The 17,175-nt window shown below is 44.1% G+C and overlaps 1 protein-coding gene across 3 annotated transcripts in view; it reads right to left on the reverse strand.

Annotated features, from left to right (window-relative positions):
• Positions 1-17,175, reverse strand: part of TECRL (trans-2,3-enoyl-CoA reductase like) — a 117,766-nt gene that overhangs the window by 80,110 nt on the left and 20,481 nt on the right. For all 3 annotated transcript variants that reach the window (XM_050948311.1, XM_050948310.1, XM_050948309.1), the window contains exon 2: positions 13,125-13,176. In XM_050948311.1, coding sequence (XP_050804268.1) covers positions 13,125-13,176 — 52 coding nt within the window. The remainder of the gene's footprint in view (positions 1-13,124; positions 13,177-17,175) is intronic.

Below are 17,175 nucleotides of genomic sequence, written 5' to 3' on the forward strand. Positions count from 1 at the left end.
TGTTCATCCAGCTTTTCTATAGAGTCCCAAACCACTTCTTTCTCCACAGAGGGCTGGTCACCTCCTCTCCATGCTGTGCTGCCCAGTGCAGCAGTCTGGGAGTTGATCTTGTTCGTGAAGACAGAGGCAAAAAAAGCATTGAGTGCATTAGCTTTTTCCACATCTTCTGTCACTAGGTTGCCTCCCTCTTTCAATAAGGGGCCCACACTTTCCTTGACTTTCTTCTTGTTATTCTTAACATCTCTTGCTAGCTGCAACTCCAAGTGTGATTTGGCCTTCCTGATTTCACTCCTGCATGCCTGAGCAATATTTTTATACTCCTCCCTAGTCATTTGTCCAATCTTCCACTTCTTGTAAGCTTCTTTTTTGCGTTTAAGATAGTAAGGATTTCATCGTTAAGCCAAGCTGGTCGCCTGCCATATTTACTATTCTTTCTACACATCACTGGGATGGTTTGTTCCTGTAACCTCAATAAAGATTCTTTAAAATACAGCCAGCTCTCCTGGACTCCTCTGCCCCTCATATTATTTTCCCAGGGGATCCTGCCCATCAGTTCCCTGAGGGAGTCAAATTCTGCTTTTCTGAAGTCCAGGGTCTGTATTCTGCTGCTCTTCTTTCTTCCTTGTGTCAGGATCCTGAACTCGACCATCTCATTTTCACTGCCTTCCAGGTTCCCATCCACTTTTGCTTCCCCTACTAATTCTTCCTGGTTTGTGAGCAGCAGGTCGAGAAGAGCTCTGCCCCTAGTTGCTTCCTCCAGCACTTGGATCAGGAAATTGTCCTCTACACTTTCCAAAAACTTCCTGGATTGTTCGTGCAGTGCTGTATTGCTCTTCCATCAGATATCAGGGTGATTGAAGCCCCCCCACAATTTAGTGACTTCTGTTAGTTGCTGGACAGTAGTCTGGTCCACCTCCTCCCCCTGGTTTGGTGGTCTATAGCAGACTCCCACCACGACATCACCCTTGTTGCTCAAACTTCTAACTTAGCTCCACCTCCTCACAGACTTAGGCCTGGTCTACAGCTAGAAGTTAGACTGGCCTAGCTTAATGGCTCAAGGCCGTGAAAAAATTCACAACCTGAGTGCTGTAATTAGCTCAAACTCACCCTCTGGTGTAGATGCGGCTAAGTTGAAGGGGACATTATTTTGTTGATCTAGCTCCGCCTGTCAGAGAGGTGGATTAACAACATTCTCACACACACACACACACACACACACACCTCCCAGCAATGTAGGAAGCATCTATACTATGGCACTACAGCGGCCCAGCTGCAGCCCTGTAGCTGTGCTGCTCTAATGCTGACATACCCTTGGGCACCTAAATCCTTTTGTAGATCTGGGCCTTGCTTTCTCTGCTCTAATTGTAAAATAGGCATGATGATATCAAAGCATTTATCTGTCCTCCCATTTAGACTGTATGTTCTTTGGGGCAGGAGCTGTCTCTTACTTTGTACAACACGTAGCACAAACACAGAGTAAGGGGCCCCACTCTGAATTCAGGTTTATAGATGCTACAGTAATAATAGCAAACACATCCAAGTGTTTGTTAAAACCTGCTCAGTAAATGCAGTTGTCTCAGCAAAGACAGAAAGATCATTGTAAGGAATTCTCGTACAGACCTTTAATGTTTTTTCATTAATGTGGTACAGAAATTCACCATGACACGTTTCTATTAGTATCTTTAATCTGCACCAAAACCTCCAAATGTCTTCTCCCAATCAAACCATTTCCATTGACAAGGTCAACAAAGATGAATGAATAATTTGCCCCAATGAACTTGCTGTATTCTTCACTTCCTTTGCTTTAACAATCTGTCTCCACTGAACACACTTCATTGTGCATTTCCACCTGAGTCACTATGGGCATGGTCGGAGGAAGTCTTATTGAAAAGAACGGATGGAAGTGATTGCCAAACCCATATGATCTGTAATTCTGCACTGGGGATTGGATGCTACGGATATTGGCTTTGCAGTCGACCAACCTAGTCAGTGGGATTCTGGCTGCCCTATACAAGCCGATGGTTTGCAGTCATCGCTTCGGACTGGCAAGAGCTATCTGGAGAATGTGTGAATTGTTACAAACTGTCCCTCCACAACCACCTTTCTGTCCCGAGAGAGAATCCAGCCCCAGCCACTGGCCCCAGGATGGGATCAGGTCACTTTTCCAAAAAACCCCTTCGTATTATATAAATAAAAACCTGCTCTCCTCAGTGGAGAGGGCAGGAAAGATCCCGCTGTGAGCCTTCATGTCCTAGACACAGCTTATTTGGGTCTCTTCAGCTTGTGTGACATTTGAAGGCTCCCTGGCTGATTGACAGGCCTAGACTACAAAACTGGTTTGGGGGAGCCATAAATAGCACAATTTAGCTTCTGAGTCCCCAGCAGGTGTATTCATAGTGCAGATCTGTCTTTCCAGGCATCCAAACTGACAGATTTCATTAACTTTCTCCCACCTTAGACTCCAGCTTGAATAGGCAGCATGGAAAGATCACGGGAATTGCAGGTTCTTAGTAAAACTATTATCAGACTTCCCTGCTTCTACCGAACTGATAGGCAAGGTGTTGCTGAGCAACCACTGGCCTCTTTCATGACATTCTTAATGACAAAACCCCAGAGCATGCCTGGTTACCTCTCGAGACTATGTAGCTTAGTATCAGGCCTGTTCTCCAAATGGAATTACTTGATGTATTAAGAATACTCATCCTCTCTGATAACTGGAGTTTTTTCAGCTTTTATTGTTATCTGTGTCCTATTTGGTGTCTTTCCTTAAAGACCAAGCTCCTGGAGTTAGGTGGAATCTCAGTCTACACTTAAGAGTCCCTGGTCCTTGTGATTGCAGAGAAAGCCCTGAAGAGGTATACCCTAAGGGGCTGACCCCTAGACAGGAAATGGAAAGATCCCAAATGTGTGATTTTAGAGTCATTTTCATAGAATCATAGAACTGGAAGGGACCTCGAGAGGTCATCTAGTCCAGTTCTCTGCACTCACGGCAAGACTAAGTATTATCTAGACCACCCTTGCCAGGTGTTTGTCCATCCTGCTCTTAAAAATCCCCAGTGATGGAGATTTCATAACCTCCCTAGGCAATTTATTCCAGTGCTTAACCACTCTGACAGTTAGGAAGTTTCTCCTAATGTCCAACCTAAACCGCCCTTGCTGCAATTTAAGCCCATTGATTCTTGTCCTATCTTCAGTGGTTAAGAAGAACAATTCTTCATCCACTTCCTTGTAACAAACTTTTATGTACTTGAAAACTGTTATCATGTCCCCTCTCAGTCTTCTCTTCTGCAGACTAAACAAACCCAATATTTTTCAATCATTCCTCATGTCATGTTTTCTAGACCTTTAATTATTTTTGTTACTCTTCTCTGGACTTTCTCCAGTTTGTCCACATCTTTCCTGAAATGTGGCACCCAGAACTGGACACAATACTCCATTTGAGACTTAATCAGCATGGAGTAGAGCAGCAGAATTACTTCTCGTATCTTGCTTACAATACTCCTGCTAATACATCCCAGAATGATGTTCACTTTTTTTGCAAAAGCGTTACACTGTTGATTCATATTTAGCTTGTGGTTCACTATGACCCCCAGATACCTTTCTGCAGTACTCCTTCCTAGGCAGTCATTTCCCATTTTGTATGTGTGCAACTGATTGTTGCTTCCTAAGTGGAGTACTTTGAAATTGTCCATATTGAATTTCATCCTATTTGCTTCAGACCATTTCACCAGTTTGTCCACATCATTTTGAACTTTAATCCTATCCTCCAAAGCACTTGCAATCCCTCCCAGCTTGGTGTCATCTGCAAAATTTATAAGTGTACTCTCTTTGCCATTATATAAAATGAAGATATTGAACAGAACCGGACCCATAACTGATCCCTGTGGTACTCCATTTGTTATACCCTTCCAGCATGACTGTGAACCACTGTTAACTACTCTCTGGGAATGATTTTCCAACCAGTTATGCACACATATTACAGTAGCTCCATCTAGGTTGTATTTTCCTAGTTTGTTTATGAGAAGATCATGCGAGACAGTATCAAAATCTTTACTAAACTCAAGATATACCACATCTACCACCTCCCCTCATCCACAAGTCTTGTTACCATTTCAAAAAAAGCTATCAGGTTGGTTTGACATGATTTGTTCTTGACAAATTCATGCTGACTTATTTATCACCTTATTTTCTTCTAGGTGTTTCCAAATTGATTTCTTAATTATTTGCTCCATTATCTTTCTGGGTACAGAAGTTAAGCCAACTGGTCTGTAATTCCCCATGTTGTCCTTATTTCCCTTTTTATAGATGGGCAATATGTTTGCTCTTTTCCAGTCTTCTGGAATGTCTCCAGTTTTCCATGACTTTTCAAAGATAATTGCTAATGGGACAGACATGGCCTCAATCAGCTCCTTGAGTATCCAAGGATGCATTTCATCAGGCCCTGGTGATTTTAGACTCTGATCCTGCCTCATTTTCATTGGCATTCACTATGTTAGATATCCAATCGCCACCAACCTTCTGGGTGAAAACTGAAACAAAGACATCATCAAGCACCTCAGCCATTTCCAGATTTTCTTTTATTGTCTTTCGCCCCCTCATTGAATAACAGACTTACTCGGTCCTTGGTCTTTCTCTTGCTTTTAATGCATTTGTAGAATGTTTTCTTGTTTCCTTTTATATCCCTAACCAGTTTGATCTTGTTTTGTATATTGGCTTTTCTAATTTTGTCCCTACATACTTGTGTTATTTGTTTATATTCATCCTTTGTATTTTGACCGAGTTTCCACTTTTTGTTAAGTTCATCTCATGATTTTGGCTGCACCTGACTCAATTGTCGAACAGCGGTTGGTTGGTTTTGTTCAACATCTTTATTAATGATCTGGATGATGGGATTAACTGCATCCTCAGCAAGTTTACAGATGACACTAAACTGGGGGGATAGGTAGATATGCTGGAGGGTAGGGATAGGGTCCAGAGTGACCTAGGCAAATTGGAGGATTGGGCCAAAAGAAATCTGATGAGGTTCAACAAGGACAAGTGCAGAGTCCTGCACTTAGGACAGACAAATCCCATGCACCGCTACAAGCTGCCGACTGACTGGCTAATCAGCAGTTCTGCAAAAAAGGACCTGGGGATTACAGTGGGCGAGATGCTGGATATAAGTCAGCAGTGTGCCCTTGTTGCCAAGGCGGCTAATGGCATACTGGGCTGTATTAGTAGAAGCATTGCCAGCAGATCGAGGGAAGCAATTATTCCCCTCTATTCGGGAACGGTGAGGCCAAACCTGGAGTATTGCATACAGTTTTGGTCCCCCTACTACAGAAAGGATGTGGATAAATTGGAGAGAGTCCAGAGGAAGGCAACAAAAATGATTAGGGGGCTGGGGCACATGACTTATGAGGAGAGGCTGAGGGAACTGGGCTTATTTAGTCTGCAGAGGAGAAGAGTGAGTGGGGGGGATTTAATAGCAGCCTTTAACTACCTGGAGGGGGGTTCCAAAGAGGATGGATCTAGACTGTTCTCAGTGGTACCAGAGGACAGAACAAGGAGTAATGGTCTCATGTTGCAGTAGGGGAGGGTTAGGTTGGATATTAGGAAACAATATTTCACTCTGAGGGTGGTGAAGCACTGGAATGGGTTACCTAGGGAGGTGGTAGAATCTCCTTCCTTAGAGATTTTAAGGCCTGGCTTGACAAAGCCCTGGCTGGGATGATTTAGTTGGGGTTGCTCCTGCTTTGAGCTGGGGGTTGGACTAGATACCTCCTGAGGTCTCTTCCAGCCCTGATATTCTATGATTCTGTGTGGGGCTGGCCTTAGTGCAGCTGCTAGAAGGGAAGGCTTTACCCTAGATATCCCCTCCCCCACATGACCCACACATCCCCTTGCCCCCTTTTGTAAACCTGGCCCAGGCTTGCATGCAGACATGAAGCAGCAGTTTTTAAATGAGCTGTTCCTCTTCCAAACAGTCTGCATTCCCCACACTCTGGCTTCTCTGTGGTGCTCAGCTCAGCAAGACTAGCCACTGTAGGAGCAGAGCTGGCAGACAGCCTTGGATGGTCAGAAAGAAGCCAGCAGGGAGGTGGATAGAGGCCCACAGAGCTGTGATCTCCTATGTCTGTGTGGCTGTTGTTGCTACCTTCTGCTTGCCAAACCACAGACAGGAGAGGGTACTCAACACTACCATGCATTAAAGACCTGATGCAAAGCAAGTGAAGTCAAAGGGAATCTTTTCACCAGCTTCCAGAGTTTTTAGAACAAGCACTAAAGGAGATCTCCTCCATTCAGCACCCCACATAAACATCTGCACAGAGGAAGCCATTTGCAATACACAGAAACTCATTTTATTTGTCCTAGAATCAGCTGTAAGCTTTATTTGTATTTTATTGAGCACCATCTACTGGTGCTGCATCTGCTAAGTATTTACCTACATAAACTTCTCATTTGAAGAGCACTCTTGTACCATCTTTTATCTCAAATGATGGCAGATTCAGGTTTTGCAGCTAGAGCAGGGTCTCTCCAACAGGGGTCGCCACTTGTGTAGGGAAAGCCCCTGGCAGGCTGGGCCAGTGTGTTTACCTGCTGTCTGCAGGTCCAGTGGATCATGTCTCCCACTGGCCGTGGATCACTGCTCTGAGACAATAGGAGCTGTTGGAAGTGGCACGGGCCAAGGGACGTACTGGCTGCTGCTACCAGCAACTCCCATTGGCCTGGAGCAGCGATACGCTGCCAGTGGGAGCCGCGATCGGCTGGACCTGCGGATGGGGCAGGTAAACACACTGGCCTGGACCGCCAGAGGCTTTCCCTACACAAGCGGCGACCCCTGTTTGAGAAACCCTGAGCTAGAGGACGAGGATTTTAGTCCACTCATTTGTTTTTCACGCTGCTGAGCTCACTCTAGTAACACTTGTTAGATCAAGAAGAATGCAGACAGACCCTGCTTAGCATCGACTGGAATCAAGCCTGAGATCTCTTCAGCTTACAGCATAAGCCTCTGCTGCCTGTGCTGAGAGATGCATCTCTTAGCAAGGCTGTAGCAGGCTCAATCACAAGCTGGCCCAGCCATGACTTGAGGGAGACAGACTGTAGCCAATGTGTGCTTGGGTGGCACCCGCACCAGCCAGAATCTTCCTTTACTGCCTGTTTCATATTGTAACTGACCCCACTTCCCTCTCCCTGTCTGGCAGTGTGTCAGCTCCATACATGCCCCAAGCATTGGGCTGTGTGGGGTCTAGCCTGGGGTAGACTCCCTAGACTACTTCAGTCCAGGAAGAGATTTCTTCCAGGGATGCCAGAAATGAAAGGTGGAGACACCCAGGCCTTGATTGCTTTAACAGTCACATCTAACCGATAAACCCATCAGTTTCCAACCCAGGCCATAGGGGCCGAGCAGTCCAGTGGTGTGAAGGTCACTTGGGTGCACAATGACTCTTCCACTCCCTCTACAGCTCCGGCTAGTCCCCTGCAAGCAACAGGGAGTGACTCTGTCCAGCTCTCAGGCCATCCAGCCCCATCTCCCCAGGGGCCTGCTCTCCAGCTCTCCCTTTACCGCTAGCTGCTGCCGCCTCCAACCAGAGCTGCAGCTCACTTGCAGCCCATGGGTCACTCCTGAGTCATGTCCCATGACCTCAGACAGGTCTCCCCTTTCCTGTCCCATGGAGGTTATCGAGCCCTCTTCTGGCTGGCTATGTTGCTTTATGATCCAGCAATATCATTCCAGTATTCTACTCTTCTGCTGATGCAACCATTTTTTCCTCAGCAATGTCTGCCCATAACCTTGAAATCCTTTCCCTGATCAGTATGCTGGATGGCTTCCCCATTTTATCACCTGTTCTGGAGACTGGTTCCCTGATCCTTGAGCAATTACATTTTCCACTTTGTAATCCTCAAGCATCTTTCCCAACTCTAACAAAACTTTGCAAAATAATAAAAGTTAGAGAGAATGCCCCGGACATCAACTCCAAAAGTTTAGCCTCCTCTCCAAGTCACTGTTTTTATGTAACCAAACCATGCTTAGATCAAAAGGAAAAGCAAAGTCTGACAAAACATACTAGACCCATGGTTCCTAAAGAGGGGTCCCTAAAGAGACTGCTGTGAGTCACAGGGAGAGGGACTGCCCCTTAGCTAGGGCCCGAACGGAGTTCCAGCAGTTTGGAGAACAAAATGGCACCCTCTGTCACGTACTAGCTGGGAGAGATCGTGCTGACATAGGTATTCCAGTAATACTGGACGTAAAAGGGGTCCTGGACATTTAGTGAGATACCAAAGAGGTACATGGCAGAAAAAAGTTTGAGAACCACTGCACTAGACAAAGCACATAAGGAATATGTTTTAATTGTCAATGCTTGATTTTGTTACCCTCTACTGCTCATAATGGGCCCATACAAAATGGTAACACTCAGTTCTTCTCTCAAAACACTTTCCAAAGAAGAACGGTATCATTATGGCCATTTTACTGATGGGGAAACTGAGGCACGAGGTAGTGAAGTGATTTGATCCAGCTCACCCAGCAGACCAGTGGAAGAGCCAGGAAGAATGGCATTCTGGGTCTAACTCCAGAGGTCTATCCACTAGGCTACACTTCCTGCTAGAATCATTAAACTCAAAGGAGATGCTAGCAGTTAGATCTGTAAAAGGGCGATGATACTTGTTTCTTAAGTGCCTTGAGATCTACGGCTGAGAAGCTCTCTCTAACCACCAGGTATTAATGTGAGACTATCCTACATGATCTAGGGTTAAGAACCTGAAGATCCAAGTGTTCAACTTGCATCAGATTTGGTAGAACAAACTCTGAACCTGAGAGGGGAGGGTAGCTCTACTCTTCCCTGATTCATAGATGCTAGAGGGCCTGGTCCTCAGCTGCTGTAGACCAGGTTTGCTCCATTCAGATCAATGTAACAAACTATAACACTGCTAAGTGTGACTTCAATGGGACTGTCAAGCCATTGGAAGTTTTGCCTGAGTGAGGACAAAAAACGGACTTCAGAATGTGTTCCTATGAGCTCCTGAAGAGACTGAGTTAGAATCTACTGCAATTAGAATCTAAAAAAACAAAAAACAGTAACAATTTGTAACCTGACGATTATGATCCATCACTCTTTAAAATAAATAAATCTATAATTCAGTTGCCACTCCCTTCTTCATTGTGGTGGGCAATGAAACAGATCCTGATCACTACTAGGAAAGGATTGGTGTTGAACAGAGATGACTTGCTCACTAAGGCAGGGTACAAGCTAGCGAGAGAACTTAACAAGAGTGATCAACAGGAAATGGATGAAGAGGGAGCAGGGGCACATGCATGCTTTTTTGGGAACCACAGAATGACAGTATTAGCGAGTGAGATATTTCATACTATCAGTTATCTACAGTGAAGATACAATTTCACATAGACTGACCATTATGGAAAGCACCACATTGAAAATGTAGCCTCTACAACTGCAACTATTTTCTGCCCCCACGTAAAAGGTTTGTATTTACTGATTGCCTTCCCTTCATGCCCCATTTGTTCATCCATGCATGTGCACACACATGAAGGCTAGCAGCTATAAGTGGGAGAAAAGGGATGAAATTCAACCAAATATGACAGAGGTGGATTGAGGAAAAAATAGAAAATCAGAACTGGTAGGAAAGAAGTGCTCAAATGAGGTCTTGTCTACACTACTGGCTGGATCGATTGGCAGCGATTGATCTGGGGGCGGGGAGGGGATTGATTTATCATGTCTAGTATAGATGTGATAAATTGACTGCCGATCGCTCTAGCGTCAACTCCGGTATTCCACCTCAACGAGAAGTGCAAAGGGAATCGACACACTGCACTGAAGTCACCATGATAAGTAGATATAAGTATGTAGATTTCAGCTACGTTATTTGTGTAGCTGAAGCTATGTAACTTAGACTGATTCTCTTCTCCCTCCCCTCCCCCATAGTATAGACCAGCCCTAAGAGAACAACCCAGCTCTTAGACAGAAGTAATAGAGTAGTGAGGAACAAAAACTTACAGGAAAAGCTGGGTCACAAAGCTCGCCCAGTGGGCAATATAGAGCTACATTGTCATACCTTTACTCATGCTAAATAACAACATACTCCATGCATAGCTCCATCCATGTCATTAGGAGTACATGAAGAATAAGGTACTATTAGGTGTAATGAATGCTGTCACAAGCCTGGTTTCACACAAGGTTGCAAAGCTTTAACCAAACAAAAAAACATTCCAACTTGATCTTAGTTAAACTGGTGTACACCCTTGTGTGGAATTTTTAGCATTAATGTCTGAACAATATAAACCAAGTTTAAGTCAATTTAAGCGTCTGTACAGGAATTTGCACCAGTTTAAGTGAATTTATTTGAAAAAAATAAATCGCACCTTTCATTGAACAGAAACAACCCCCAGCTGTCCACAACATTCTTCACAAAAACGTTAACAGTTTTCAAGCCATTCCTGTTCTGAATTTCTCAAAGCTTTATAGAGACAAAGAAATAATTTAAGAGCAGTCACAATAAAGGATGTTTAAAATAATCAACTGCAAGTGTTCACAATCAAATTCAGCCCTGAGATTCAGAGATTAAGCCCAGAAGGGACCATTAGATCTAGTCTGATCTTCTGCATAGAACTTCACCCAGTTACTCCTGTGTTGAGCCCAATAACTTGTGTTTGGCAAAAACATCTCTTCCAGAGCAAAACCCAGTCTCCATTTGAAAAGATCAAACAATGGAAAAATCAGCCCCTTTTCTTGCTAGTTTGTTCTAATGGTTAATCCCTTTCCCTGCTGAAAAAAAATTGTGCCCCATTCCTACTTTGAATTTTTCTGGCTTTAAGTTCCCGCCAATGGTTCTTGCATTGCCTTTCTCCCCTGGAGTCAAGAGCCTTTTAATACCAGGTATTTTCTCCTAATTTTGAGCTCTTATTCTAGAGAATGGGAATTGCAAAGAGATGTCTGAAGCATGATTGCAATCCTAAGGGACCACCTCTATTAGTTCATCGTGAGCAGTACCTTACTCTCAGAGAGCTCAGAGAGTCGAGCTGGAGGAAGGCACCATCATAAGGGCGGCAGAATCAGGACCTATTTATTTCAACATTGTGATTATCTGGAGACACAATTCAGAATTAAAAAAGACATTGCAGTATATTTGCTTGTGGCGACCCTATTTGAAAAAGGACATATGCCAGTAAGCACCTGTAGATTGAGCATTATTCTATAGACTATAGTGATATTTGCTTTGTCACCATTGTACATCAGGATAACAGTGGAGCTACCTATGGGTCATATCCTTTAATCAAAGTCCATGGAACTCAGTAGAAAGATTTCCATTTACTTCAGTGAGCTTTGGGACAGGCTCTGAAGATACTATTCAATATAAAAGTTGCTGAAGTGGCCTCATTCTGTTTTCTCACATCAAGAGCATACATTAAATGGCATCACAAGCACACATGGCATTTATTTGATGGGTCATGGTCCAGTCAGACTGGCATAGCCACCTTCAGAAAGACCATGTCAATGTAGAAGATGCTTATATACACAAACAGTGATAAGCATCAGGATATTATCTGATTGAGGATCTACAGGCTAACAGCCTCAGCTAAACCAAAGGAAATGCAAATAAGAGGCCTGCTACAGATGAATACACTTACTAGTTTTCTTTCCAATTGTTTTCAAATGCACCATCTCCCAAATTTGGCCCAACAGCTCAACAGAGGTAGAGAAGACATATTGCATCATTGCCTCTACAGTCAGCAATTGCAGAAGGAAGATAATTAGGTGCCAAATATTTCCTTTGTTTTATCTTTGGAAGACATATACACAAAAAGTCAAATCACTTCTTCTGGGAAATAGTTAATGCTCACGCTGCAGAAGTGAGCCAGGGACAGCCTCATATACCACAGAGGTAAAAACGATGCAAACCACAGTTCCTTTCACACCCATCAGGATTCTCCATAGATATTTTAGACAAAGCTTTGGAGTCTAGGTGCATTCCCAGCTCCTACTCCCAGGTTTTCATCACCACTCATTTTTAGAGGTGCATGTGGAGAGGGAGGGAATGCAGATTCAAGTAAGCTTGTTCTTAGTTGAATCTACATCTACACCAGCTCTATAATGTACAAATAAACAAGATCCATTGCTTTATACTCAACTATGTGAAAAAGACCAAAAGAAGAGCAACCCTAGAAGAGGGGAAGGATTGTCCGATGCTAAAGGAACTAGAAAGAGAGGATGTAATTCTGGATTGTAACAGATTTACAGTATGACCCTGAGCAAATCACCTGACCTCTGTGCCTTGCTTCATCTGTAAAATGGAGACAATACTACTAGAGCTGGCCAGAAAGCAAGAATTCCATTTCATGAAAGATTGAGGTTTTGACATTTGGTTTTGTTGAGCATCAGGATGAAACCAAGGCCTTTTAATTTCTTCATGAACCAGAGAGAGCACTCACATACATGACCTACCCTAAATAGCCAATAGCCCCGTAGTTTGAGCACTCATGCAGGATGTGGAAGAGGCAGGTTAAGTCCCTGCTCTGAACAGGGACTTAGGTGCCACTCTCCTACCTCCCAAATGAATGCCCCAACCACTTGCCATCAACTATTTGGGAGGTGGGTGGCAGCTCCCTGCCTATCCCTGGTTTTGACCAAAAATTGCATCTTGGAATTGAAGCTTTCCCAACAAAGGTTTAATCAAAACTGATATTTGTCTGCAAAACGTTTCCATTTTGGCAAGTTGGCATTGTGATGGAAGAGACATTTCAGCAAAAGATTCCCAGCCCACTCTAAACACTACCTCCTTCACCTTGAAGAATGGAGTCTAGATAGTCACTGACTGTCTTGCCTATCTGTGGTACAACACCCAACGTACTGCAGGGCCCAATCTCTGTGGTGGCCTTTAGTTGCTACTATAATATCAAGACCTGAAAAGTCTTCCCCCTTTTTAGGGAGTCAGCTGCATTTTATATTACCCTCCTACAGATCTGGGAGGCCACAGCACTCCCACGGTGTCACTGTTACTCCAAAACAGCTGTCAGGCCAATCTAAGCCCTGGGGTGAAGTGTCATGAAAGTTAAGTTGACAAACTTTTCCAAGCATTAAGTCCCCCCCCCCCAAGCATGCTTCCAGATGGATGTACAGAGTACTTACATGCTTTGTGAAATTTATGTTTTACATCAAGGAGGGTGGATGATGGAGGTACCTGAAAGAGAAACAGACAGGAGCAGATTAGTTTTTACTCCCCTTCTAGTCTAGGGATGGGAACGTATAGACATTCATTTCACAAGTGGCCACTTCAGTTTGCCTACAGCTTCTTCAGGGAATGTCCATGCAAAGCAGAGACTGTGGAGGATACGTGAATACTCTCAGTCCAGCTCTTGGTAGGCGAACACCACCCACCCTGTCTTGGTCATCTAAGCAGAGACACAAAGAACAGAGACTCCTCAGCTGGTGCAAGTTGTCAATGTTCCAGTGGAATATTGCTTCCCAGAGAACTGCTTACATTACTTTTGTTGTCAATAGGCCATTACTGCAAGCCTCCTTTCCAGGGCCATTCTGGCTCTGGCTGAGATGGATCTACATGCTTGTGAAACAGTGAGAGGACAGAACTGCTGCTCTTCAAGGTCTCAGAAGATACAGTGGCTAGGGTGGGATCATCTTAGTTTGGGCTGTAGAAGGGAGTCTTGTGTGGTGATTCCAGTAAGTTAAAAATGGGTAATTTAAATTATGATGGTTGAAGTTACGGAAAACCTGAAGTATGTATGCAGAAGGCCGCATTTTCCTACATGGGGCTTATAAAAAATAGAATTCTGTAGGAGAGGAAGGATGGTCCAGTGGTTAGAGTCTTAGCCTGTCACGTCAGTGACCCACTTGCCATTCTCAGTTTCCACAGATGCTTGTGGCAGAACAATCACCAAGATGTTTGGTCTTTAAAATGAGGAAAGTGCTATTTGTCTAACTCTTAGGGGTGTTCGGTGCTCAGAGACCATGTGAATGGGGCCAGTTAAGTATCTTAGACTTCCTTTCTTGCCAACTTTGAAAAGAATGGGGAGAAATATTCATCCAAGGAAATAAGAGGATCAAGAACCAACAGCTATAGCTCAGTACAGAAACCAAATGAATTCATCCTTCGCATAAGTGATAAATCAACATTTCTAAATCAGTAAAATATAGAATAGACAGTCAACTAAGTCTGGATTTTGACAGACCAGAGCAATGTAACCATATGTTCCAGTTGAACAGTAAATAGTTTCCATTAAATTCCATAGGAATAAATCAGTGGTGGTCAGACTTATTTGATTGCCCTCCCCTTTTCTTTTTATCTGTAGTTGATAACATCCCCACTTCCCACAAGGACATCTCACCACCCAGCTCTGTAGTCAGGGCTGTAAAACCACTGAATTCACTGGGTGAAGTCCCTGAAGTCAATGGCAAAACATCCTCTTGACTTCAGTGGGGCCCAGAATTTCACCCAATGAAATTAAACCAGGTACATGAGAGGAACGTCTGGTCCTGAATTCTTGGATATTGTTTTGGAGTTCTTGCACCAGCATTATCTTACCCTGTGGCTACAAATGATAAAAGAAAACATTTTATCTGTAACTGGTGTGTACAGAAGCCATTACATAACAGTACCAAAAGGACCTTTATAGGACACCATGTCATCCTATAATGTATCCACACACACACACGACATAAATGCTTCAAAGAGCTTTCAGAATTGGTCTGGTTCCAGTAGCCCTCTGCCTTTTTATGTAAGGCCAGCATTCCTTTGTTACATGAGTGCACCTGCAGAGGTCTTGAAAGGAGAGGGAAGGTTAAACTACTTTTTAGAAATATCTAAAAAGTACCAAAAATACCTTTCCCCACACAATGTTTTATATCTGGAAGCTTGAAATTTCCTAGAGTTAGAAGCAAGTGCTGTATATCCAGAAGTAAGGGTCTGAAACACAGGAAGCCAGACTAAACTCTGGACATTTTATTTTCTGACCTCAGAGACATGATCCAGATCAAGATTCTAAAGGTTTATACCCCTGTCATAAGATGAGGGCATTACTTCTCATGGTCTGGTCCTACACTGGAAAGGGAGGAGTCCTGACTTTCTAAATGTTTAAAGGCACTAATTACTTGTGTTAGGCCTGGTCTACACTGTGGGCGGGGGAGAGAAGATCGATCTAAGCTATGCAACTTCAGCTATGTGAATAACGTAGCTGAAGTCAACGTACTTAGATCGACTTACTGTGGTGAAGACACCATGGTGAGTCAACTGCTGCCGCTCCCCCATCGACTCTGCCTGCACCTCTCGCAGCAGTCGAGTATAGGAGAATGCTTGGGGATTGATTTATCACATCTAGACTAGACGTGATAAATCGACCCCTGCTGGATCGATCACTGCTCGCCAAGCCGGTGGGTAGCACAGACATACCCTTAATGTCTGCAGCCTCACCCAAGAGCAGAGCCTTACTGGGGACAAGTGCTGAAAAGAAAAGAAAAACACATAGATTATTGCTGCCTCAAAGAGCCTATGATCAAACTGGGCAAAGGGAAACAAAGGTACAGAGATCAGCAGCATAGCCAGGAATGGAAGCCTCGTGACTCCCAGTCAAGACAGCACTTCATCCAAATGACCATGCTGCCTCCCCTCATTCAACAAAAAAGCTCCTGTTTTGAGCCCTGATTAGTCAGGAGGTATGCACCTCAACGCTACCATTTGTCCAGGAGTGAATGTTGGCTCCCTCGTACCTCAGAGCAGTGCAATTTTGTGGGAGACCTGCCAAAGTTGGGAAGAAATGAGGAAACATTTCTGACAGGTTGAGGTTTTTCAGTGCCATCCCTAAGCATAAGGGTTGATGCCTGTAGCCTGAGGTGCTAAACACTCCCCTTTATAAGCCCCTTTTTTCAAACTTTAGCTCTTTCGGCTGAAGTCGGTGGACGTTCCACTGATGCGTCCCAGGGAAAGAACTGAGCCACTAACGGTTGGACCCTTACTCTAGATAGGGCTCGGAAGAAAATGGTTTCCCCATCCCATGAAAGTTTGATAGTTCCTGTAGTTTCCTGTTCCACACTGGGACAGGACAAAGACTTCCCAAAGTTTTTCATAACATGCCCCACCCTCCGCAGAAAGAGAGTTCAACCTCCAACTGGATGAATCAGGCAGAGCTGGGACCAAAACCTAGGTCTTTTGCATTGCAGGTGAGTGTTTTAAGAAATGAGCAATTTTTAGGTGGTTTGACCAGAAACTGGAGCCTGAGAAAAAACTTCCCAACAAGAATTTAATCAAAAACAATCCTTTCCCGTGAAAAATTTCAGTTTTCATTAGTCAGCATTTTCCGCCCAAAAACATTTAGTCAGAAGCTCTCACGGACCAGCTCTGAAGCTTTTAAAGAAGAGTGATGGACTCAGGGCTGGGGTCTATATTTAGAGATACCTATTGAACCTGAGGTTCTAGTGTGTATTTCCAAGCAACTATGGGCTTATACATGCTACCACTTATGACACTCAGGGCTGTGAATAAGCCACTCCCTGGAGCAATTTAAGTTACTGACCTAAGTGCTGGTGTGAACGGTGCTATGCCAATGGGAGAGCTTCTCCCACCAAGGTAGCTACCACCTCTCATGGAGCTGGATTTTTTATGCCAACAGGAGAGCTCTCTTCACTAGATGTGCTACAGCTGCATCTGAGTATCATAGAATATCAGAGTTGGAAAGGAACTCAGGAGGTCATCTAGTCCAACCCCCAGCTCAAAGCAGGACTGATCTCCAGACAGATTTTTGCCCCAGTTCCCTAAATGGCCGCCTCAGGAATTGAACTCACAACTCAGGGCTTAGCAGGCCAGTGCTCAAACCACTGAGATATCCCCCCCGCATCTTAGTGTAGACTAGCCCTATGACCATTGTGCTCATTGCTTAAAGAGGACAGGCTATTAATAGATCTGGAGTCAGACTCATCATGCTTTTATACCTGGGAGAGCCCGGAGCATTGATGAGGCTAGAAGGCAGAAAGATTTGTTTTGTGGGTCAGTTGACTACCAGCCAATGATTTCTCCATACTTCAGAGAAACTATGCAGAATAGGAGAAAAGGCATTTTTCCCTTCAGGATGATTTGGGACATTTAGGAGTCAAAGTGTCTCTTTATCCTGCAGAGGCAAGGATGACACGTCCTATAGAAGGATTAAATACAATTTTTGTGACTCACTGTCTT

Source organism: Gopherus flavomarginatus, chromosome 3 (assembly GCF_025201925.1).
Source record: "Gopherus flavomarginatus isolate rGopFla2 chromosome 3, rGopFla2.mat.asm, whole genome shotgun sequence".
Taxonomy (NCBI): Eukaryota; Metazoa; Chordata; order Testudines; family Testudinidae; genus Gopherus; species Gopherus flavomarginatus.